The following is a 23,998-nucleotide window of genomic DNA, read 5'->3' as shown; positions in this document are numbered from 1 at the left end:
GGGGCTGGGGAGGTGGATCTCAGCTCAACTCCAGAAGGACGCTCTCCTGGAAAGTGTGGGAAAGGGGTGCTCCCTGTGACCAGAGGTGACAGTGGAGGCTGAGGGGATACAACCATGCCTTGGAGACATTCCTTCAACCTTTGGATCCTGGAAACCTCAAATAACAGCAATGATCACCGTAATTCAACCATTGTGGGCGTTTTTACCATCGTCTTGGGAGGGACAGAGGTGGACAGACGTCCCTGCTCAGGGATGGGGTGGTCAGGAGGACAGACAGGAAGGTTTCTCTCTTTGTCTTGCTTCCCGTTCCCTCCTGAAGTTGATCTCTTCCGTTTCCTGGCAACACCCATTGAGCACTTACTGTATGCAGACCCTGGGACCCACTGCCCCCTCCCCAACCTCACTGGGCCACCCAAGTCAGCCCGAGAGGGACCTGACCTCCCTCATAGGCCCAAAGTTATGACCTCAGGTAGTGGGGAGAGAGGCAGCTGTCCCCTGAGAAGGTGACAGGAGGGTGAGGTCACATCGCAGTCCGTACAACTCTCTCCATCTGCTTCCTATCTCTCCGCCTGTCTCCCCCGTGTCTCTGTTTCCGGGTCTCTTTATCATCCCAGATGTCCCTCTCCGTCTGTCTCTCTGTCCCCACCCTCTGCTCCCAACTCTGACCTTCCGCAACCGCCCCCCCCAGTGCCCCTCCACTGCCCCTAACCCCCTCCCCCAATCCTCCCTCCCTTCCCCAGTCCCACCCCTGCCCCCGTCCCTTCCCCCTACCCCTCCCGCTGCAAAAAGCCAGCAGGGGGCGCAGCGGGGCGGCCTTGGCGGCCCGGGGAGGCGGGGCGGGCGGCGGCCGCGTCGGGACCGGCCGCGATGGGACCGGAGGCGGCGCGGGCGGCGGCGGCGGCGGCGGCGCAGACAAAGGCGCGGGCGGCGCGGAGGGCGGCGCGGAGGGCGCGGGCCCGGGAGCCAGGGAGCAAGCGGGGCACCCGGCAGCGCGGAGTCAGCGCCGCGGGTGCCGCACCCGACCCGCGCCTGGACACTCGCGGGGCGCGGACCCGGCAGGGTGAGCCCGGCCGGCCGAGCCTGCGCCGGGAGCACGGGGGCCTCGAAGTCCCAGGGGCAAGGGGAGGGCGCGGGGGGGTCCCCAGAAGTTCCGGACCCGGGGACTGGGAGCGGCTCAGGGGGTCCCCAAGTTCCAGGGCTGGAGGGAGCGCGGGGGTCCCGAACTTCTGGATTCAGGGTCGGAGAAAGGACTGCGCGGGAGGTTCCCAAAGTTCTGGACCCGGCGTTGGAGGAGGCTGCGAAGGGGTCCCCAAAGTTGCGGACCTGGGGTGGGGTACTGGCGTGGGAGGGGTCCGGACGTCCCGGACCCAGGAACTGGAGGGATGGCAGGGGTTCTTCGAAGTTCAGCAGTCTGGGACAACGCGGGGCACCCGGGTCCCGGACCTGGTTAGAGGAGGAGGCAGGGAGAGAGTCCCCGGAGTTACCGACCTGGGGTTGGAGGAGGCAGAAGAGGTGTCCCCCGAAGTTCTTGACCCAGAGACAGGGGGCGTCGCGGGAATCTCGGAAGTTCCAGGGGCAGGGCACGCGTCCCGGAGTTGGGGCACGCACTGGGTGTCCTCCTGCCTCGGGTGGGGATGGAATCCTGAATTAATAGTAACCCCCCGTTCTCCGGACTGGGGTGCATGGGATGGGGCCTCATCCACCGGCCAGATTGGGGATCCCGGGCACCGGGCGGTGTCGGACCCCCCTCCGGGAGCCCCGTGGCCGGCGGCATCCGAGGCGCATGACTGGTTGGTGAGTAACTTTCCCCAAACGCTGCAAGTCGCAGCAGGAGCTGCCGGACCGGAAGGGCCTGGGTTCCGGGGACCCCTGTGTTCCCCAACTCCCACCCGGTACAGGACCCGCCCCCTTTCCAGGCCAGAGCTGCCGCCCCACCCCCACTCGGGGGCTCCGGTTTCAGACCCTGTGACCAGGACAGCAGCTGCCCAGGACAGGATGGGGGGGGCATCCCCCCTTTGACCACAGAGGCCGCTGGGCCGGGGCCTCCCCTCCCCCACCTGTCTTCCCCCTCCTCCAAACCCCTCCTTGGTCCCCTGCACATTCGGGGTTGCTGAATGGCCCAATGGGGAGGTTGGGGAGCCCTGGCCTCCCAGTGTGGATTCTGCTCTGCCCCCCATGGTGGGCACTGGGATTGGCTGTTTGTCTACATCTTGTCTTTTTAACTTGGCTGGGGGCTCCCTGGGGATTTGGACTCTGGACTTCAAGGTGTGCCTCTGCCCTAGGGTGGGAGCTGCGGGGGAGGGGGTGGGCTCCCTCTGCAGGGTGTAGTGGGGAACTGGTCTCCTGGTATTACACACCTCTCAATGCCCCACTTTTTGATGGAGAGCCCCGCTCTGGCCAGTCATGGGTGAATGTGGTGGAAAGAATTCAGCAGAGATTTGGCCTCCACAGCTCAGCCCAGGATGGAGGGGACTTCACGGGGGTGCAATAACCCGGACAATGAGAAATTTACATCTGGATGTCAGCTGCCACCAGGCTCCTCTCAGAGGGCCATCTCCTGTACAGGGTGTTGTGGGGGCTTCCCCCAGACAAAGAAAGATGGGGCCCGCTTGCTCTGAGTGATCTATAGCAATTATCTTGTCTTTTTGTTTCTTTTTATAATTTCTTTCTTTTTTTGAGACAGGGTCTCGCTCTCTTGTCCAGGCTGGAGTGTAGTGGCGTGACCATAGCTCACTGCACTGCAGCCTTGACCTTCTGGGCTCAAGCAATCCTCCACCTCAGCCTCCCGAGTAGCTGGGACCACAGGCACATGCCACCACACCCGGCTAATTGTTTAAATTTTTGGCAGAGATGGGGTCTCGCCATGTTGCTCAGGCTGGTCTCGAACTCCTGGGCTCAAAGAATTCTCTTGACTCAGCCTCCCAAAGCACCGGATGTACTTTGGGCCTTTCCTGCCTTTTTGATTGAAAGTTCCATGACGGCACACCTGGTGATGGGTCCTGAGGTGGAACCTGCTTGGCCTCCCTCAGCCTGGCCTGAGGGACACTCATAGTCCCTGCTCTCTCCCTAGGGGCCAAAGCAGCGCTCCTGCCACCTCTCTGGCTGCCCCCTAGAGCCTGCCCATCCCGACCTGACCAATGTCCACAGCCAGGTGAGCTCCCACCTCCCCCAGCCTGGCCCTGAGCTGTCTAAGGGGGTTGCCTGGCCCCCACCAAACACCCTCTCCCCATGCAGGGAGCAGCCAATCTTCAGCACACGGGCGCACGTGTTCCAGATCGACCCGGCCACCAAGCGAAACTGGATCCCGGCGGGCAAGCATGCACTCACTGTCTCCTATTTTTACGATGCCACCCGCAATGTCTACCGCATCATCAGCATCGGGGGCGCCAAGGTCCGGGTGGGGTGTGAGTGGGGAAGAGGCACCAGGAGTCCTGGTGACAAAGCTGGGTCTAGTGGCTGGCTTGCTGTGTGCCCAAGGGATGGGAAACCCTGAGCCTTCTGTCTCCTGAAATGGTTCAGAGTAAAGACCTTCAAGACCCTAATACAAGGTGATACCTGGGGGTTTCATGTTTGTTATTATCTGTCCCATCAACCTTGAACTTTGTTTCCCGACCCCAGGCCATCATCAACAGCACTGTCACTCCCAACATGACCTTCACCAAAACCTCCCAGAAGTTTGGGCAGTGGGCGGACAGTCGCGCCAACACCGTCTACGGCCTTGGCTTTGCCTCTGAACAGCATCTGACACAGGTGGGCCGGGTGAGGGGGAAAGTGGAGGGAACGGATGAGGCTGGGCCCAAGTCTTCTGGGCTCAATTTGGGATCTTGGGCAGGTTCTCTATCTTCCGATCTACAGGATGGGATTGTAGGATGAGATGTGACTGAGGCCCCTTTAAGGTTCACTGGTTTGATTCCTAGTTCGTTTTTCTGTTTGTTTGTTTTTTGAGACGGGCTGGAGTGATCTCAGCTCACTGCAACCTCTGCCTCCCGGGTTCAAGCCATTCTCCTGCCTCAGCCTCCCGAGTAGCTGGGACTACAAGAGTCGGCCACCACGCCTGGCTAATTGTTTGTATTTTTAGTAGAGACAAAGTTTCACCATATTGGCCAAGCTGGTCTAGAACTCCTGACCTCAAATGATCCGCCCGCCTCGGCCTCCCAAAGTGCTGGGATTATAGGCATGAGCCACCGCACCCACTCTTGAGTCCTAGTTCTACTGCCTCTAGCTCTAATTTTGGACACACCCTGCTCCTCTTTGGGACATCAAATGGGTGGCTGGCCTGGGCTGGGCACTTTCCCACATGCCCTAGCAGTACCTTCATCCTCACCTCCCTCCACCCTGTGCCATCTCTATACTTCCATTATTATCTTTATCCATGATTTTGTTGATGATGAGTGCGTTCACGAAGATCTTCTTTTTTTTTTCTTTTTTTTTTTTTTTTTTTGAGGTAATGCCTTGCCGTCCCCCAGGCTGGAGTGCAGTGGCACGATCTTGGCTCACTGCAACCTGCAACCTCCGCCTCCCGGGTTCAAGTGATTCTCCTGCCTCAGCCTCAGCGTAGCTGGGATTACAGGCACCTGCCACCTCACCCAGCTAATTTTTGTATTTTCCATAGAGATGGGGTTTGGTTGGCCAGGCTGATCTTGAACTCCTGACCTCAGATGATCCACCTGCCTCGGCCTCCCAAACTGCTGGGATTACAGGCATGAGCTACCACACCAGGCCTTCTTTGTTTTCTTCTAGAAGCTTTAGAATTTACCTTTCTTTTCTTTTTTTTTCCCCTCCCTCCCTCTCTTCTTCTTTTTTTTTTTTTTTTTAACAAGATCTCGCTCTGTTGTCCAGGCTGGAGTGAAGCAGTATAATCATGACTTACTGAAGCCTCGAACTCCTGGGCACAAGGGATCCTCCCACCTCAGCCTCCTGAGTAGCTGAGCCTATAGGCACACGCCACCATGCCTAGCTAATATCTTTCTTTATTCTTTATTCTTATTTTTATTTTTTGTAGAGACAGGATCTCACTATGCTGTCCAGGCTGTTCTTGACTCCTGGCCTCAAGTGAGCCTCTCACTCTGGCCTCCCAAAGTGCTGGAATTACAGGCTTGAGCCACTGCACCTGGACAATTTACCTTTCTAATTTAGGTCTTTTTTTTTTTTTTTTTTTGGAGACAGAGTCTAACTCTGTTGCAAGGCTGGAATGCAGTGGCTTGATCTCGGCGTGCTGCAACCTCTTCCCCCCAGGTTCAAGCAATTCTCCTGCCTCAGCTTCCCAAGTAGCTGGGATTACAGACATACCACACCTGGCTAATTTTTTTTATTTTTACAAAATCTTTGTTTTTTTAATTTTTGTATTCTTAGTAGAGACAGGGTTTTACTATGTTGGCCAGGCTGGTCTCAAACTCATGACTTCAGGTGATCTGCCTGCCTCAGGCTCCCAAACTGCTGGGAATACAGGCGTGAGTCACTGTGCCTGGCCTAAAAAATTATTTATTTATTTATTTATTTATTTATTTATTTATTTATTTTATTTATTTATTTTTTGAGACGGAGTTTTGCTCTTGTCCCCCAGGCTGGAGTGCAATGGCATAATCTTGGCTCACCGCAACCTCCACCTCCTGGGCTCAAGCAGTTCTCCTGCCCCAGCCTCCCAAGTACTAGGATTACAGGCGCCCGCCACCACGCCTGGCTAATTTTTGTGTTTTTAGTAGAGACGGGGGTTTCACCATGTTGGCCATGCTGGTTTCGAACTCCTGATCTCAAATGATCCACCCACCTCGGCCTCCCAAAGTGTTGGAATTACAGACCTGAGCCACTGCACCCAGCCTGAAAAAAATTTATTTATTTATTTATTTTATTTTATTTTATTTGAGATGGAGTCTTGCTCTGTTGCCCAGGCTGGAGTGCAGTGGCGCAATCTCAGCTCACTGCAAGCTCCGTCTCTTTTTTTTTTTTTTTTTTTTTTTTTGAGGCGGAGTCTCGCTCTGTCGCTGGGACTGGAGTGCAGTGGCCAGATCTCAGCTCACTGCAAGCTCCGCCTCCCGGGTTTACGCCATTCTCCTGCCTCAGCCTCCCGAGTAGCTGGGACTACAGGCGCCCGCCACCTCGCCCGGCTAGTTTTTGTATTTTTAGTAGAGACGGGGTTTCACCGTGTTAGCCAGGATGGTCTCGATCTCCTGACCTCGTGATCCGCCCGTCTCGGCCTCCCAAAGTGCTGGGATTACAGGCTTGAGCCACCGCGCCTGGCCGCAAGCTCCGTCTCTTGGGTTCACTCTGTTCTTCTGCCTCAGCCTCCCAAGTAGCTGGGACTACAGGCGTCTGCCACCACACCCGGCTAATAGTTTGTACTTTTAGTAGAGACGGGGTTTCACCGTGTTAGCCAGGATGATGTTAGCCAGGATGATCTCGATCTCCTGACCGCGTGATCCGCCCGCCTTGGCCTGCCAAAGTGCTGGGATTACAGGTGTGAGCCACTGTGCCTGGCCAAAAATTATTTTTAAACTAAGGAAATTTATTTTAAAACCAGGGTAGAGGGGGGAAACATATCCTATCCTAACTGGAAAACTGGTATTGCTTGTCATAAATAGGTGGTAAATGTAAACATGTAAACATTTATTTGTTTTTTTTGTTTTGTTTTGTTTTGTTTTGAGACGGAGTCCCGCTCTGTCACCCAGGCTGGAGTGCAGTGGCCGGATCTCAGCTCACTGCAAGCTCCACCTCCCAGGTTTACGCCATTCTCCTGCCTCAGCCTCCCGAGTAGCTGGGACTACAGGCGCCCGCCACCTCGCCCGGCTAGTTTTTTGTATTTTTTTTAGTAGAGACGGGGTTTCACCATGTTAGCCAGGATGGTCTCAATCTCCTGACCTCGTGATCCGCCCGTCTCGGCCTCCCAAAGTGCTGGGATTACAGGCTTGAGCCAACATTTAATACAACAAAAACAAGAATGGGGTGACTGCTTTCTCATTGACTTCCGATGTCTCTCAGAGCCTGAGACCTAAAAAAATAAAATTTAAAAAAAGGAATAATAACAGGTGTTAAAGACAGATTAGCACCCACCTCAGGTTGTCTTTGTTGAAATAGCCCTGATAAAGATGAAAAGGGGCCTGATGTGTTGGCTCATACCTGTCATTCTCACACTTTGGGAGGCTGAAGTGCGTGGATCACGGGGTCAGGAGTTCGAGACCAGCATGGCCAATATGGTGAAACCCCGTCTCTACTAAAAATACAAAAATTAGCCAGGCGTAGTGGTGTGGGCCTGTAGTCCCAGCTACTCGGGAGGTTGAGGCACTTGAGGCAGAGGTTGCAGTGAGCCGAGGTGGTGCCACTGCACTCCAGCCTGGGTGACACTGGGAGATTCCATCTCAAAACAAAACAAAACAAAAACGCTGGGTGCTGTGCCTGTAATCCCAGCACTTTGAGAGGCTGAGGCAGGAGGATCACTTCAAGTCGGGAATTTAAGACCAGCCTGGCCAACATGGTGAAACCCCATCTCTACTAAAAATATGAAAATTAGCCAGGCATGGTGGTGCATGCCTGTAATCCCAGCTACTCAGGAGGCTGAGGCAGAGGCTGCAGTGAGCCAAGATCATGTCACTGCACTCCAGCTTGGACAACAGAGCAAGACTCCATCTCAAAAAAAAAAAAAAAAAAAAGAGGAAAAGGGCCATTCTGGGGAACATGGCTAGACCCCGTCTCTAGAAAAAATTAGCCAGGCATGAGGGCACACACCTGTAGTCCCAGCTCCTTAGTGGAGGGATAAGGTGGAAGGGTCACTTGAGCCAGGGAGGTCAAGTCTGCAGTGAGCCGAGATCATGCCACTGCACTCCAGCCTGGGTGACAAAGTGAGACCCTTTCCTAAAAAGAAAAAGAGGAAATGGGAATTCCTTTCCCTTTCTCAGTGTGGCCCAATGTATTTAAATGCCACCTCTTATGATCTGATGCCACCTGCCCACCCACCATGGTTTATCATTCTTCAAACTTTCCTTCTTCCAAGGTGTGTGATAAGGGGATGGGTACAGTTCAAAAGTTACGGGGCTGTCACTGGGTGATGGTGACCTGTTTGGGAGGATGGACTGGGGTTTTACTGTCTTTTCCTCCCCACTCCCATAGTTTGCTGAGAAGTTCCAGGAAGTGAAGGAAGCAGCCAGGCTGGCCAGGGAGAAATCTCAGGATGGCGGGGAGCTCACCAGTCCAGCCCTGGGGCTCGCCTCCCACCAGGTCAGCACTCCCTACTCTCCTATGCCTGCCTGGGCACCTGTGAGTCAGCCAGGTGCTCAACTGATATTGGGGGACCTTGATATTGGGAGACCGGGGCACTGTGCTGGTCCTCAAGACCCAATGCTTCCAGATGACCTAAAGTTAGACCCATGGCAGGGACCACGGAGGAGGGTGTGGAGTGTGTCATAGAGGGTCTGGACCTTGCCTGGGGCCAGTGGGGTGCACCCAGTAGGTCCCAGTAGCAAGACCAGCTCAGGCCGGGTGCGGTGGCTCATGCCTGTAATCTTAGCACTTTGGGAGGCCAAGGTGGGCGGATCACGAGGTCAGGAGATCGAGACCATCCTGGCTAACATCGTGAAACCCCGTCTCTACTAAAAAAGAAATTAGCCAGGGATGGTGGCGGGTGCCTGTGGTCCTAGCTGCTTGGGAGGCTGAGGCAGGAGAATGGCATGAACCCAGGAGGTGGAGGTTGCAGTGAGCTGAGATTGCGCCACTGCCCTCCAGCCTGGGGGACAGAGCGAGATTCCATCTTGGAAAAAAAAAAATCAGCTCAGATGGCAGGATGCAAAACTAGAAATTGAAATGCTAAGTGTGGCTGGGCGCAGTGACTCACGCCTATAATCCCAGCAATTTGGAAGGCTGAGGCGGGAGGAGCACTTGAGGCCAGGAGTTCAAGACCAGCCTGGCCAACATGGTGATACCCTGTCTCTACTAAAAAATACAAAAATTAGCCAGGCGTGGTAGCATGCACCTGTAGTCCTAGCTACTCGGGAGGCTGAAGCAGGAGAATTGCTTGAACCCAGGAGGTGGAGGTTGCAGTGAGCGGAGATCGTGCCACTGCACTCCAGCCTGGGTGACAGAGTGTGAGTCTGTCTCAAAGAAAAAAAGGAAAGAAAGAAATGGCTAAGTGTGAGGCAGAACAACTAACTGTCCCTGCGTGTTTTCCCACATTAATTTAGTCAGCTTTATTTATTGAGCACCTGCTGGGTACCAGGTCTAGGGCTGTGCACAGGGGTTGCAGAGATGAAAAAAAGCAGGCTGGACTCTGTCTACCCTCAAAGCCAGTGGTCCAGGCAGTGGGGTTGCTCCTGAAATATAGATTCAGCCTGGGCTGGACTTCCTGCTGACGTCCTAAACGGGATGTTGAAGTTTGGCCGTGGGGAAGGGAACAGCAGGGAGCTGTTCGATTGTCCCCCTCCCCTACTTTACAGGTTCCAAGTATCTTGGTTTAGACTAACCTGCATCAGACTTGCTCCTGGGGGTGGTGAAAGCCCAGGAAGGCAAGGTTGAGGGCGTGGGCATGGAACTCCCAGCCTAGGGGCCATAGGGAGCCATGGAGGGTGCATGAGGTGGGGAGGGACACACTTGGATCCTGTGCTGTGAAGGACCTGCTTAGGGTGCGTAGGTCAATTGGACCCCCGATGTGACGACCCCAGTCACATCAGCCTTGATCCCAGCTGATGTGGGGTCGTGACGTACTCTTCCTCATGCACAGGTGCCCCCGAGCCCCCTCGTCAGTGCCAACGGCCCCGGCGAGGAAAAACTGTTCCGCAGCCAGAGCGCTGATGCCCCTGGCCCCACAGAGCGCGAGCGGCTAAAGAAGATGCTGTCTGAGGGGTGAGGGGCGGGACTTGGGGGAGTGGCAGGGGCGGGGGTCGGGGTGGGGGATGAGGAGGCGGTTCTCGGAAGCCAAGGGAGTGCCAAGGATCTAACTGTGGATCCAAGACCTGGGGAAGGGGATGAGGCTCTGGATGCTGCCCCATCCAGAGCCGACCCCGCCCCTACCCTGCATTGGCCACGCCCCTCCATATTGACCCCACCTGTCTCGCTGCTAACCTCGCCCAGTCTATGCCTGTCTGGGTTTAGGATAACCCTGGGGCGCCTCCCCACCCCGACCACGCCTCCATCGGCTGACTCTCCCCAAACTCCCATCCCTCACCCGCCATTCCGACAGTGTCACTGGGTAGATTCCACGTGCCCCCTTCTTTGACTCGGTCCTAAACAAGACCCCGCTTCTGCGGGACTGTCCCATCCCCAGGCTCAGCGCTCAGTGTCGCCACGTCTCCAGCCTTGCGTGGCCCTGACTCAGTCCCCTACTCCAGAGCTACCCCACCTCTGGCCCCGCCTCCTAGCCCAGCATTGCCCGTGACTCCGCCCCAGCCTAGCACCACCCACCCATGGCCACCCCCCAGCCCAGCATTGCTGCTGACTCCGCCCCCAACCCAGTGCCACCCCACCCTGGCCCCGCCCCCTAGTCCAACCTCGCGCCCGACTCTGCATCCTCGCCAGCCTTGGCCCTGACCTAAGCTCAGAGCTATCTCACCCCTGGCCCCGCCCCAGCCTAGCATCGCCCGGATTCTACCCCCAAGCCCGGTGTCACCCCCTGCCGACCCTTGTGTCCCCGCAGCTCCGTAGGCGAGGTACAGTGGGAGGCCGAGTTTTTCGCGCTGCAGGACAGCAACAACAAGTTGGCAGGCGCCCTGCGAGAGGCCAACGCCGCCGCAGCCCAGTGGAGGCAGCAGCTGGAGGCTCAGCGGGCAGAGGCCGAGCGGCTGCGGCAGCGGGTGAGGGTGCCCCTCCCTCCGAGAGACCCCCACCTGGCCCGGGCAACTGTGGAGGCCGCGCCTCCGCAGTTCCCATCTGCCCTGGGTTCATGGACTGGCTGTGTGACCTCAGCAGGTCACTGACCCAGCCTCAGTTTCTTGCTCTGTAAAATGGGTCTGAGACAATGTCAACCTCAGAGGGTGATCAGACCCTGAAGTCCAACCTGTGCAGAGGGGGTGGTGGCACCAACCAAGGGAGTTGGGTGCTTGGTCCTGGGAGTGGCCAGACAGGAGGCAGATTTCCTAGAGGTTGGGGGAGCAAGGGAGAGTGCAGACGGAGGCGTCAGGGGCTGCTATTCCTGTCCCACAGGTGGCTGAGCTGGAGGCCCAGGCAGCTTCCGAGGTGACCCCGGCCAGCGAGAAGGAGGGGCCGGGTCAGGGCCAGTCACTGGAGCAGCTGGAAGCTCTGGTGCAAACCAAGGACCAGGTGAGTGCCAAATGTGCTTCCCAGGCCTCACCTTCCCTTACCTCCTGCGGGAAAGCCAGGACCCCTGCAACAGACCCTGGGAACTCTTTTCCTCTAGGAGATCCAGACCCTGAAGAGTCAGACTGGGGGGCCCCGCGAGGCCCCGGAGGCTGCCGAGCGTGAGGAGACTCAGCAGAAGGTGCAGGTGTGTGTGGGCACCAGGAGGTGGGGTGACGGTGGGTGACAGTCACCTCAATAGTCAGGATGATATCTACCTAAGACAATAGAGTATTGGGAGGCCCAGGCCCGTGGAAGGCCTGATGCCCAGCAGGTGCCATGTGAACAGTGGCTATTGGTACAGTTTCATATCCATCTATGGGTTCAACAAGCAATGCTTGAGTCCCTGCTGCATTGCCATGCCAGACCCCGTCAATTCCTCCTCTTCTCAGCTTGAGGTCACAGAGCCTGCACTGGAACCAGGTTTGGCTTGGCTTGGCTTTTTTTTTTTTTTAATTCTTCCAGATGGAGTCTCGCTCTGTCACCCAGGCTGGAGTGCAATGGCACGATCTGAGCTCACTGCAACCTCCACCTCCGGGTTCAAGTGATTCTCCTGCCTCAGCCTCCTGAGTAGCTGGGATTACAGGCGCCTGCCACTACACCCAGCTAATTTTTTGTATTTTCAGTAGAGACAGGGTTTCACCATGTTGACCAGGCTGGTCTCGAACTCCTGATCTCATGATTTGCTCACCTCGACCCCCAAGAGTGCTGTGATTACAGGGGTGAGCCACTGCACCTGGCCTTGGCTTGGCTTTTGCCAAAGGCTTTATGCGAGAAATGTTCATGGGGCACTTTTTTTTTTTTTTTTTTTGAGACAAAGAGTCTCACTATGTCACCCAGGCTGGAGTGCAGTGGCATGATCTCAGCTCACTGCAACCTCTGCCTCCTGGGCTCAAGCGATTCTCCTGACTCAGCCTCCAGAGTAGCTGGGACTACAGGTGCGCACCACCATGCCCAGCTGATTTTTGTATTTTTAGTAAAGATGGGGGCTTTACCGTGTTGGCCAGGCTGGTCTTGAACTCCTGACCTCTGGGGATCCACCTGCCTCTGCCTCCCAAAGTTCTGGGATTACAGGTGTGAGCCACCTAGCTCAGGGGCACTTCTTTTGAGTCCAGTAAGTTCAGATGTTAAAGGACCTAACTTCCCTTACGCCTGTATTCCTAGCTACTTGGGAGGCTGGGGTGGGAGAGTTGCTTGAGCCCAGGAGTTGGAGGCTGCAGTGAGCTAGGATGGTGCCACTGCACTCCAGCTTGGGCAACAGAGCAAAACCCTATTTCTTAGAAATGAGGGCAGAAACTGGGCCCCTGGGGGGTGGGGGTGTGTGCATTTTATTCCTGGTGTGATGGGCGCCCTAGGATGGCTTTGGGCAGAAGAGGGACATGAAGGTGGTCAGACTCTGGACGCCTCGGGCAGGACTGGTGATTTGTTGGGGCCCCCAACCCTGCCCACCCTTTCCTGGCAGGACCTGGAGACCCGCAATGCGGAGCTGGAACACCAGCTGCGGGCAATGGAGCGCAGCCTGGAGGAGGCACGGGCGGAGCGGGAGCGGGCACGGGCCGAGGTGGGCCGGGCGGCACAGCTGCTGGACGTCAGGCTGTTTGAGCTGAGTGAGCTGCGTGAGGGCCTGGCCCGCCTGGCTGAGGCTGCGCCCTGAGCCGGGGCTGGTTTTCTATGAACGATTCCGGCCTGGGATGTGGGCCAGGCCGCAGGCAGCATAGTTGGACCCATTTGTCCTAGAAAGGGACTGGGGGTTCCAACTTAACCCTGGGTGGGCCGGGCTGGGGTGGGCCCCAGCCGGCTCTGGCTGTTGGCAGCTTGGGGGCTGTTTTTGAGCTTCTCATTGTGTAGAATTTCTAGATCCCCAGATTACATTTCTAAGCGTGGCTGTGTGTGTGTGGTATGTGGGTATCTGGGCACCTATGTCGCCGGCCCCTTTCCCTGCCTTTTTGGGTGTCCCTGCATCCATGTGGCAGTTGTAAGCCACTTGCAGATGAAGGGTGAGACTTTAGTCCAAGGGGGGTGCCCAGGCCACACAACCAGGAATGTGGCTCTGGTGTCTCTCTGCCTGTCCCCTTGGACTTAGCCCATGTTGTCTGGCCAAGTTTGGACTTTCATGGCCCCTTCACTCTGGCTACAACCCCCCAATGTGGCCAGGTGGGTGGTCAGGGAAGCACATAGCTGTGCCCATTCGGCACAGGACTGACCTCACTGAAACCTCACAGCCGCCTCTGGAGAGCAGGACCGTTGCTATGCCCATTCTCCCATTGCTATGCCCATTCTCCGGATGAGGAAACTGGAAGCCCAGAGAAGGGGCTTCAGGACCCAAAATCTCATGGTCATTCGAGCAGGTGGTTTGTCTGCAAAACTTAGGGCCTGCCTGGTAGAAACGGACGTGAAGCACCAGCAGCCGCACCCCCCCCCATCCCCCTGCTCTTCCAAAGTGAGACTAAGTCAAAAGACCCGTTTATTGAGCACCTCCTGTATGCGGCACCCCTAAGGGGTGACATTGGGTCGGGGTCACAACCTCCATCATGTTTTCTTCCTCTGCAGCCTGAATCTTGGCCAAGGCTCAGGGAAGGGGCCAGCCAGTGGTTTCGGGGCAGAGGAGCAGGGCCCACACAACACGAGCGCCCACGGGTTCCACTGTGGGGCACTGGGTAGGCCCCCAGGAAGGGCCGCTGCCCCCAAGGAAGTTTCCTCCGACCCTCAGCTCCATGGAAGAGTCCAGGACTTGGCAGATGGCTGTGTGGGGCTCAGGCAGGGCCCTGGGAGGGGACAGAGCCTGAGTGGGACCCAGGTGGGGCCCTGGGTGGACGCCCCTTGTGGCCAACCCTGCCGGCCTTCTGTCGCTTCAGCGTCTCCTCCACCTTCTCCTTGAAGCGCCGGTTCTTCTGCTTGATCTTGGCCAGCTCGGCCTTGCGCTTGGCCTCCAGGTCAGGGTCCTGGTACAGACAGGACCAGGGGATGGCTGAGCTGGCGACATCACCCAGGGAACCTAGCCACCCACCCCTACCTGTGGGCTCGGCCCTCACCTTCCCCTCCAGAATCAGCTGCTTCCGTTTGTTGATCTCCTTTTTCTCGTCAAAGTGGGCCGCCTCCAGTTTCTGGTGGAGGGAAGCGGGGTAAGGAGATGCCGGTCATGGAGGCCCCACCTGGAAGGGAGCCCCACCTGGAAGGGAGCACCACCAGCTCCGGAGAGCACTTTAGTGACCGCCCGCCTCTGACACTCACGATCTCACACTCTCTTCGCACCACATTGACCTGCGTGAGGATCTGCAGCACCTCGGCCTCTTCCACGGAGAATTCCTCTAGCTTATTCTCTATGGGGATAGCAAAGCCGGGGGTGGGGGTGGGGAGGAGACGTGCCATGGAGAGGGAGTTCAGCCAAGTAGTGAGTTCCCCATGCTGTGGGGGTATGCAAGGCCATCTGGGGTCATATCAGGTAAGGGCCAGGTGGGCAAGATGAGGGATTTCTGAGCTAAGGAAGGTATGGACCACTGTCTTTCAGTCTCACCGTCACCCAAGCTGGAGTGCAGTGGCACTATTTCGGCTCACTGCAACCTCCACCTCCTGGGTTCAAGCAATTCTCGTGCCTCAGCCTCCCTTTTATTTTTCAGTGTTAGCAGCATTATGAGTTTGACCATGAATATTGATTTCTTGGAAACAGTGTCCTTTAAAGTCCAGATACTTCTTTCTTTCTCTTGTTTTGAAGACAGGGTCTGAATCTGTCACCCACGCTGAAGTGCAATGGCTCAATCACAGTTCACTATAGCCTCTGCTCAAGCAATTTTCCAACCTCAGCCTCTTGAGTAGCTGGAACTATGGGCGTGCGCCACCATGCCCGGCCAGTTCCTGTATTTTTTGGAGAGGCAGGGTTTCTCCATGTTGCCCAGGCTGATCTCAAACTCCTGGGCTCAAGTGACTCACCCACCTTGGCCTCCCAAAGTGCTGGGATTACAGGTGTGAGCCACCGTGCCCGGCCTTTAAGTCCAGATGTTTCTTTTTTTTTTTCTTTGAGACACAGTCTCATTGTTGCCCAGGCTAGAGTGCAATGGCGCAATCTCGGTTCACTGCAACCTCTGCCTCCCGGGTTCAAGCAATTCTCATGCCTCACCCTCCCAAGTAGCTGCGATTACACGCGTGCACCACCACACCTGGCTAATTTTTGTATTTTTAGTAGAGACAGGGTTTCGCCATGTTGCCCAGGTTGGTCTCCAACTCCTGGGCTCAAGTGATCCGCCCACCTCGGCCTCTCAAAAGTGCTAGGATTACAGGCATGAGCCACTGTGCCCGGCCAAGTCCAGATGTTTCTAAATTTCAGGATAGTCTATGCAGTGATCAGAGATACCTTAGGAAGTGTCTCTGTCTTGGCTGCGTATGAAACCACTCCCAGGGGTTTTTAGCAGGCCCAGGCCCTGTCAGTGGGGCCTCTGACATCTCAGGGGCCTTTCACACACCACAATCTGAGAAACCCAAGTCCCCTCCTGACTCATGTGGCTTTCAGCTGCTGGCGGCAACTATGGGAAGTTTGTTTCAATAAATGGGCAAAAGAACTTCTTTAGGGGGTGCCTAGGGAAGGAAGCCCAGCCTAAATCTGCTCATGGGAGCAGGCCAGCCAGTATCTGACAGGGGCAAATGGGTCTCACCCTGAGGCAGCCACCTCTGCCCACCCCACCCCCCCTCCTCCACCCACCCCTCCACCCCACTCACTGATCTGCTCCTCAATGGCGTGCACCAGGTGGATGTCGTACTGTGTCACCAGCGTGATGGCTTGACCCTGCCGCCCTGTGGGGATGATGTGCCAGTTATCTGCTATGTGCTGGGGGTCAGGACATGGGGCGAATAAGGGCAGGTCCTGATAGCTACGCAGCTCAGGGGTCCTCCTGGAGATGCTGAACGAGGGCTTGGGCTTGGGAGGGATCAGCCCAGAGTGTCTGGGCTTGACCCCAAGCAAGACCTCTGTGTGGAGGACAGGTCGCTGGGGAAAGGCAGTTCTGTTGGTCTGGTCTTAAACAGCAGTTAGTTACTGCCCAATTTCCCTTTTTGGCTTGGCTGCCAGGGAACCCAGTCTAAATAATGCCAGCCATTAGCCCTGACAGGCCTCAGACCAAGATCTCTGCTTGCTGTTTCTGTGACGGTGACTACGGCCGAAACTGCACTGATGGCAGACAAGGTCCAGGACCCTCATGGCAGACCCACGTGGACGTCACTGTTCTCATTATCCGCCATGTGAGGTCTGGGGAGCGGAAGTGACCTGCCCAGCACTACAGGGTCAGGATAGAAGGTCCAGGCCCAGTTTGACCCCAGCAACCACATCTTTCCTGTCTCGAGAAGTGAGAGCATCTCATGGACACCGTGGCCCTCCCTGACGAGGCAGCAGCAAGTAGTGGGGGCTGAGGCTGTATGTGCACCCTCCCAGGAGGCAGCTCCACGCTGCTCAGTTCATCACCTGGCTTGGGTGAAGGCAGCACCTCACTGGCGTTTGCTTTATTTTATATTTGTATTTTATTTTATTTTATTTTTTTTTTGAGGTAGAGTCTCACTCCATCGCCCAGGCTGGAGTGCAGTGGCACGATCTCGGCTCACTGCAAGCCCTGCCTCCCGGGTTCATGGCATTTTACTGCCTCAGCCTCCCGAGTAGCTGGGACTACAGGCACCCACCACCATTCCCGGCTAATTTTTTGTATTTTTAGTAGAGATGGGGTTTCACCATGTTAGCCAGGATGGTTTCGATCTCCTGACCTCGTGATCCGCCTCCCAAAGTGCTGGGATTACAGGCGTGAGCCACCGCGCCCAGCCTTTATTTACTTATTTATTTAGTTAGTTAGTTTTTGAGACAGAGTCTTGCACTGTCACCCAGGCTGGAATGCAATCGTGCGATCTCCACTCACTGCAACCTCCGCTTCCCAGGTTCAAGCAATTCTCCTGCCTCAGCCTCCTGAGTAGCTGGGATTATAGGCGCCCTCCACCACACCTGGCTAATTTTTTTGTATTTTCAGTAGAGACAGGGTTTCACCATGTTGGCCAGGCTGGGCTCGAACTCCTGACCTTGTGATCTCCCTGCCTCGGACTCCAAAAGTGCAGAGATTACAGGCGTGAGCCACCGCGTCTGACATTCTACCCCACCTTACCCTATGCTTTATTTATTTATTTATTATTTTATTTTATTTTTTTTTTTTGAGACGGAGTCTTGCTCTGTCGCCCGGGCTGGAGTGCAGTAGCCGGATCTCAGCTCACTGCAAGCTCCGCCTCCCGGGTTTACGCCATTCTCCTGCCTCAGCCTCCGGAGTAGCTGGGGCTACAGGCGCCCGCCACCTTGCCCGGCTAGTTTTTTGTATTTTTTTTTAGTAGAGACGGGGTTTCACCGTGTTAGCCAGGCTGGTCTCGATCTCCTGACCTCGTGATCCGCCCGTCTCGGCCTCCCAAAGTACTAGGATTACAGGCTTAAGCCACCGAGCCCGGCCTCCGCTTTCTTTTTTTTGAGACAGAGTTTTGCTCTTTTTGCCCAGGCTGGAGTGCAATGGTGCAATCTCAGCTCACTGCAACCTCCCGGGTTCAAGTGATTCTCCTGCCTCAGCCTCCCGAGTAGCTAGGATTCACCTTTGCTTTAGAAAGGACAACTCCCCAACTTGCAAACATGGCCCCGAGTAGCTCTCATCTGTGGGCTGCACCCGACCCACGTCCTACCACCTGAACTTGCTGGGCAGGCTGGAGGGACAGGGGCCCAAGGCCCAGCCTCCCCCTCCACCACTCACCTGCACGGGCCGTCCGGCCAACTCGGTGGATGTAGATCTTGGGGAGCCCGGGGGTGTTGTGGTTGATGACCACCTGTACCGTAGGGATATCCAGGCCTCTGGAGGGATACGTGGCTGGTCAGCTCCACTGTCCATGTGGGGAAACCAAAGCTAGGACTCACCCAGGGTCACTCAGCAGGGAGGCTGGGGCTGCCTGACATGCCTGAGGCCAGCCTTCTCATCGTGGGGCCTTGTAGTAAAAGAGGGAGTGCCCTTGGCAGGGGACTGGGTGCTGCTCACCGGGAGGCCACGTCTGTTGCGATCAGGATCCGGTAGATGCTGGACTTGAACTTGGCTAGGGCGGCAAAGCGTTCTTTCTGCACGGGGTTGGGAAGAAAATTGGGAATGAGTGAAGACAAGGGTTTTCTGTGTGAGGCCTGGGGACAGGGCGGAGGCCGGGACAGTCCCCCAGCTGTCCACTGAGGAAAGTGGCCATGAGAAGTCAGACCGGGACAAATGAATGATGGCTAAAAGAGATGTGGTCAGGGAGGGCCTCGCGAGCTGCAATATTCTGGGACCAGAAGAGACCAGGCGGCAGGAACAAGGCGCCCGGCAGAAGGAAGGACCGCGGCCAATGTCTGAGGCCGGGAGGTGTCCCAGGGTGAGGCTGGCGGGCCCCGGGGTCGCCTCACCTGCTTCATCATGGAGTGCAGAGCCACGGTGGGGAAGCTGAATTTGCGCAGCATCATGCACAGGATCTGGCAGGTCCTGGCGGGAAGGATGTGCCTGTCAATACCTCCAGCTCTCAGGTTCTGGGAAGGTGTTCCTGCCCCCACCCGCCCCTGAGACACCTAGCACAGTGGCCCCATGAAGCTTACAAAGGAGAGGCAGCAGGCCAAGCACGGTGGCTCACGCCTGTAATCCCAGCACTTTGGGAGGCTGAGGCGGGTGGATCGCTTGAGGCCAGGAGTTCAAGAACAGCCTGTTCAACATGGCAAAACCCCGTCTCTACTAAAAATACAAAAATTAGCCGGGCATGGTGGTGCATGACTGTAGCCCCAGCTACTCAGGAGGCTGAGGCAGGAGAATTTAACCCAGGAGGCAAGGTTGCAGTGAGCTGAGATTGCGCCATTGCACTCCAGCCTGGGGGACAGTGTGAAACTCTCAAAAAAAAAAAAAAAAAAAAAAGAGGCAGGGTGAGGGTTGGTACAGGCCTTGCCTGCCTGATATACTCTCTGCTGATCCCTCCCTGGAGCTGGAACTGACAAGAGTTGGCTCTGGGACTGCAGGGCTGGAAACTGACTTGCTAGGGGTGGTCACTGTTACCAAGAAGGCCGAGAAGGAGCCAGCAGAGGAAAACAGAGTAGAAACAGGGGCACAGGGAGAAAGGATGGGGACCATCACGTAAGCTGCTAGATCCTGCTGTGCCTGACAGCCACCCTATAGCCAAACATTTCTTTTTTTTCCTGAGACAGTCTCGCTCTGTCCCCCAGGATGGAGTGCAGTGGCAAGATCTCGGCTCACTGTAACCTCTACCTACCAGGTTCAAGTGATTCACCCACCTCACCCTCCACAGTAGTTGGGACTACAGGTGCTCGCCACCATGCCTGGCTAATTTTTGTATTTTCAGTCGAGGTAAGGTTTCACCACATTGGGCAGGCTGGTCTCGAACTCCTGACCTCTGGTGATCCGCCTACCTCAGCCTCCCAGAGTGCTGGGATTACAGGCGGGAGCCCCTGCGCCCAGTCCCAACTTTCCTCTTCTGGGAAGTAACACATTTAAAGCGCCTTGACTTCTGCCCTTCTATCCTGGTTCATGCTGGAAGAGTCTCCAGCTTCTCAGTGATCTTCCCCAACAGTTCAATGGAGATGTGAACTGCCCTCCCCAGGGGTCTCTGTCTGTGCAGATGCACACCAGGCCTGTTAGTTGTCACAGCTTCCTCTGAGATGGGACTAGAGGCCCAGGAAAGGTCAGTGACACCCTCAGAACACAGCAAATGGGCTGCTCAAACAGCTGCTTGCAGGGGTTTCCTGGACCTTCCATCAAGGGCTGGTCTGAGGAACCCCAAAGCCCGGCTGCACCTTCAGATGGGGTGACCTTGGCTCCTTGAGGAAAGCCCCCATGACCTCCAGGCTGAGCAGAGCTGAGACTGTGTCCCAGACCCAAGACGTTGGGCCACCTCCTCCTTTGAAGGGCAGTGGGAGGGGAGAGGTGAGCCCTGCTCACTTGCACGTGTTGGTGAAGATGATAATGGACCAGTCCTCATGCTCATCCTGGAAGCGCTGGATCAGGTGGACCAGGTAGGCGTCCTTGACCTTCTCGGGCACCAGCAGGTAGCGCTGATCCAGCTGCTCCACAGTGCTTACCCTGGGGATGGACAGGTAGACCACCACACCTCAGTGTCCCTGCCTGTAGGATGGAGCTGCCCTCCCCACACTGTCTGGGCTATGGACTCACGGGGCCTGTGCCTCCCAGAAGAAGGGCTGGTTGGTGGCCAGGCCCTGCAGCTCCCGGAGTGTGTCGGTCAGCGTGGCGCTGAACAGCAGCGTCTGCCTGCGGGCCGGCACAGCCGCCAGGATGGCCTCCAGGTCGACGGTGAAGTCAGTGCAGCCCTGTTCCAGCAGCCGGTCTGCCTCATCCATCACCTGCCGTGCCAGTGGGGGCAGGGGTGAGGGTGTCGTCCATGGCCCCAGGTCTTGGCCACCCCGAAACAGGCCTCTTTGAGAGGCGTGGACATGGACTCTAGGCCCTGGAGTACCCTCCTTCCAAGGGAGGCCTGCCCCTCACCCAAGTCTCAGCAAGGCCCTACCCCCAAATAACATTGCTAGGACTGGGCCCCCTCTTTTTGGTCCTTGAATGGTCCTTGTCATTGTTCCTAGAATTTTACTGGAAAGTCTAAGGAACATACGTTTCCTAAATGGATGACATGGTGCCCCAGGCTCTGACGCTGGGACTGGAGGCTCCGACGCTGGGACTGGAGGCTCCGAGCCCAGCTCCTGAAGTCTGCAGGGGCAGGGCGAACTCACCAGGAAGCGGATCTTCTTTATACTAAAAGTGTTGGAGCTACGCAGGTGATCTGCCAGGCGCCCTGGTGTGGCGATGACCACATGCGGTTTCCGGGAGAGCTCCAGTGCCTGGGCCACCATGTCTGGGAGACAGAGTATGACAGGCAGGGCTGGGGGGGTGGTCCAAAGCCGCTGAGGTCCCATGCTGGGGCTTCCCCCGCCTCCCAGCTCCCGTACCCATGCCACCGACGATGATGCAGTCTTTCAGCCCTAGAGGCTTCCCCAGGACCCGGAACTGCTCTGCGATCTGGTAGGCCAGCTCCCTGTGGGTGTGAAGGGGCCAGGCTGGGTCAGGTAGTGGTTCTGGGCCTGCTCCCCATTCCCCTCTCCATCCCCAGCGTTCCTCCCTGAGCCCCCAGGCTCCTGACTTGCCCGGTCCTGTTCACAAAGGCTCTGATGCTGAGCCTTGAGGCTGTTGTGGCCCCTGCCCCCTCGCCAGGCTCAGCCTGGAACATCCCTCCTCACCAGCCCAACCCAAACTGGCCTCAGCATCTCTTCCTACCCCAAACCCACACCTTCCCCCAGTTTGCCTCTCAACAGTGGCCTCACCACCGGCCAGTTGCCCCAGCCAGAGGGTCTCAAGCATCAGCCTCCTCTCCTCCTCTCTGTCCCCAACCAACTCTGTCCTAGCCTCTCCCTGGCCCATGACCTTTCCTGCTCACATACCCCCAGAATCAATTCTAACCCTCCGCCTGGCATTCAAGGCCTTTTCTTTTTTTTTTTTTTTTTTTTTTGAGACGGAGTCTCACTCTGTCGCCCAGGCTGGAGTGCAGTGGCCGGATCTCAGCTCACTGCAAGCTCCGCCTCCCGGGTTCACGCCATTCTCCTGCCTCAGCCTCCTGAGTAGCTGGGACTACAGGCGCCCGCCACCTCGCCCAGCTAGTTTTTTGTATTTTTTTAGTAGAGACGGGGTTTCACCGTGTTAGCCAGGATGGTCTCGATCTCCTGACCTCATGATCCGCCCGTCTCGGCCTCCCAAAGTGCTGGGATTACAGGCTTGAGCCACCGCACCCGGCCTCAAGGCCTTTCTCAAACTGGCTCCAATATGCCCAGGCCCCAGTACCCTTTCTGCTGCCTGCCCCTTCCTCCCTTCCTCCCTTTCTGTCTTTCTTTCTTTCTGACGGAGTTTTGCTCTTGTTGCCCAGGCTACAGTGCAGTGGCGCGATCTTGGCTCACCGCAACCTCCGCCTCCTAGGTTCAAGCAATTCTCCTGCCTTGGCCTCCCGAGTAGCAGGGATTACAAGCAGGCACTACCATGCCCAGCTAATTTTTTTGTATTTTTAGTAGAGATGGGGTTTCTCCATGTTGGTCAGGCTGGTCTCGAGCTCCTGGCCTCAAGTGATCCGCTCACCTGGAGCTCCCAAACTGCTGGGATTACAGGTGTGAGCCACTGCACCCGGGCCATCTTGTTTAATTCTGCAGGACCCCTAAGAAGCGGGTAGCAAGATTTTCATCCTCATCTCATACGTGGGAAAAGGGCGCTCAGAGAGGGAAAGATGCTTGCCCAAGAGAACACAGCTGGTTAACCCATACCCAGGAGCCTGCTGGGGGCTCACCTGGTGGGTGTCAGGACGAGGCAGAAGATGCCATAGGGATCCTCAGAAAGCTTCTGCAAGATGGGAAGGACAAACGCTGCTGTCTTCCCACTGCCTGTCTTGGCACAGCCCAAACAGTCTCGACCTGGGTTGAGGACAAAGCAACATCAATACCCTCCATGTGTGGACAGCTATTCCACTGGGCACAGTGTACAACAGCTTACGTTTAGTGAGCAGTCACTGTGTGTCAAGTCCTGTGTGCCAGTAAGCCTTTTCCATTCTGGGCATACTGACCACTTTCCACTGGCAACAGACAAATCCTAGGAAGGGGAGACCATTATCATCTCCATTTAACAGAAAGGAAAACTGGGTTTCAGAGACCTGCTCAGGACACACAGCCAGTGAGTAGCAGGCTGGACTGGAACCCATATCCATTTGACCTGAGATGCCCACAGCTTCCCACCACCTCATTCTAACTCCCTCCAGGAGCACATGAACTTGGGGAACCCAGAATTCCCTACCCTCATAGGCATCTTGTGCTCCCTGTTGACCCCTTCATTTGTTTATTTAATCCCTGACTTGTCACATCTTAGGCTTCCTGTGGGCCTCTCTTTAATGGCCAAACTGGGTTGGGCTAGAGGAGCAGAGAGAAGACCTGCTCCTAGAGAAGCAATCACAGGACCAAAGAGTCCTGGATCTACCAGCAATTTTGACAGCCTCAACTTCTATTTGTAAAATAAAAATACCAGTACCAGGTCTGCAGGATTTTGCGATACTATCGATTAGTCATTCATCAAAACCTCCCTGTGCTGAGACTATGAAAATTTCAGAGATTACATCAGTTGTATACGGACATAAAGCGAGTCGGTCATGCAAGTTAAATGCCAACACTGTCCAGTCGGCCTCCGGAACCCCGGATCTCCTGTAACGCCGGAGGTTGCCCCTCGCCTCGTGGGACCGGAATGAGCAAAGGTTGCGAGAAGGGAAAGGGGTCGAGAGGAGCGGAGACGCCTCTTGGGGAAGGCACCGGGCCATACTCACCCTCCAGGATGGCGGGAATGCAGCCGAGCTGCACGGGCGTGGGCTGCTTCAAACCCAGCTGCTGACATTGTGCCACTAGCCACGACGACAGCCCGAGCTCCGTGAAGCCTGGCATCCTTGTGACCAGCCTTGTAGGGGCCCATGTGATCCGCGCTTCCGGCGCGCGCCGACGACGTCACGAGAAAACTCTTCCTGTTTGGATTTTTTGGATCTGCCTCCTGCGTGGTCCCACCTTCTCCAGCTCCCTCAGCCCATTCCCAGCCTCGACCGCATCCTTATCATGTTTCCCCGGATCCCATTGGCTTGCAGAAACACACTACAATTCCCGAGACGCCCTGCGTGACGCACT

The 23,998-nt window shown here is 56.3% G+C and overlaps 2 protein-coding genes across 2 annotated transcripts; one reads left to right on the top strand and one right to left on the bottom strand.

The window, feature by feature from the left end:
* Nucleotides 1-860: 860 nt before the first annotated feature.
* On the top strand, nt 861-13,157 carry HOMER3 (homer scaffold protein 3). Its single transcript, XM_030936060.1, has 10 exons — nt 861-1,060; nt 3,071-3,151; nt 3,235-3,391; nt 3,619-3,750; nt 8,101-8,208; nt 9,704-9,825; nt 10,616-10,772; nt 11,122-11,238; nt 11,336-11,422; nt 12,737-13,157. The coding sequence occupies exons 2-10, from the start codon at nt 3,138-3,140 to the stop codon at nt 12,926-12,928; spliced, it is 1,086 nt and encodes a 361-aa protein (XP_030791920.1). The 5' UTR covers nt 861-1,060; nt 3,071-3,137; the 3' UTR covers nt 12,929-13,157.
* A 565-nt stretch (nt 13,158-13,722) lies between these two features.
* On the bottom strand, nt 13,723-23,924 carry DDX49 (DEAD-box helicase 49). The gene is made up of 13 exons (XM_010386674.2): nt 23,650-23,924; nt 22,630-22,753; nt 21,251-21,336; nt 21,035-21,156; nt 20,466-20,653; nt 20,235-20,375; nt 18,701-18,776; nt 18,309-18,385; nt 18,030-18,127; nt 15,985-16,059; nt 14,506-14,594; nt 14,307-14,378; nt 13,723-14,216 (listed from the first exon to the last, which is right to left on the bottom strand). Exons 1-13 carry the CDS (start codon nt 23,762-23,764, stop codon nt 14,028-14,030), a joined length of 1,452 nt encoding a protein of 483 aa, XP_010384976.1. The 5' UTR covers nt 23,765-23,924; the 3' UTR covers nt 13,723-14,027.
* Between the last annotated feature and the right edge of the window lie 74 nt (nt 23,925-23,998).

The sequence above is a fragment of the Rhinopithecus roxellana genome, chromosome 8, assembly GCF_007565055.1.
Source record: "Rhinopithecus roxellana isolate Shanxi Qingling chromosome 8, ASM756505v1, whole genome shotgun sequence".
NCBI lineage: Eukaryota > Metazoa > Chordata > Mammalia > Primates > Cercopithecidae > Rhinopithecus > Rhinopithecus roxellana.
Note: the sequence above shows the minus strand (reverse complement) of the source record. Positions and strands in the feature narration are given on the sequence as shown.

Coding starts and splice junctions, on each gene's coding strand:
- HOMER3 (XM_030936060.1), top strand. Junction 8,209..9,703: donor TGGGGCTCGCCTCCCACCAG/GTCAGCACTCCC, acceptor CCTCATGCACAG/GTGCCCCCGAGCCCCCTCGT. Junction 11,423..12,736: donor AGACTCAGCAGAAGGTGCAG/GTGTGTGTGGGC, acceptor CTTTCCTGGCAG/GACCTGGAGACCCGCAATGC.
- DDX49 (XM_010386674.2), bottom strand. CDS start 23,764: ATGCCAGGCTTCACGGAGCTCGGGCTGTCGTCGTGGCTAGTGGCACAA. Junction 20,654..21,034: donor TAAAGAAGATCCGCTTCCTG/GTGAGTTCGCCC, acceptor CTGGCACGGCAG/GTGATGGATGAGGCAGACCG. Junction 16,060..18,029: donor TGGCCGGACGGCCCGTGCAG/GTGAGTGGTGGA, acceptor TCATCCCCACAG/GGCGGCAGGGTCAAGCCATC.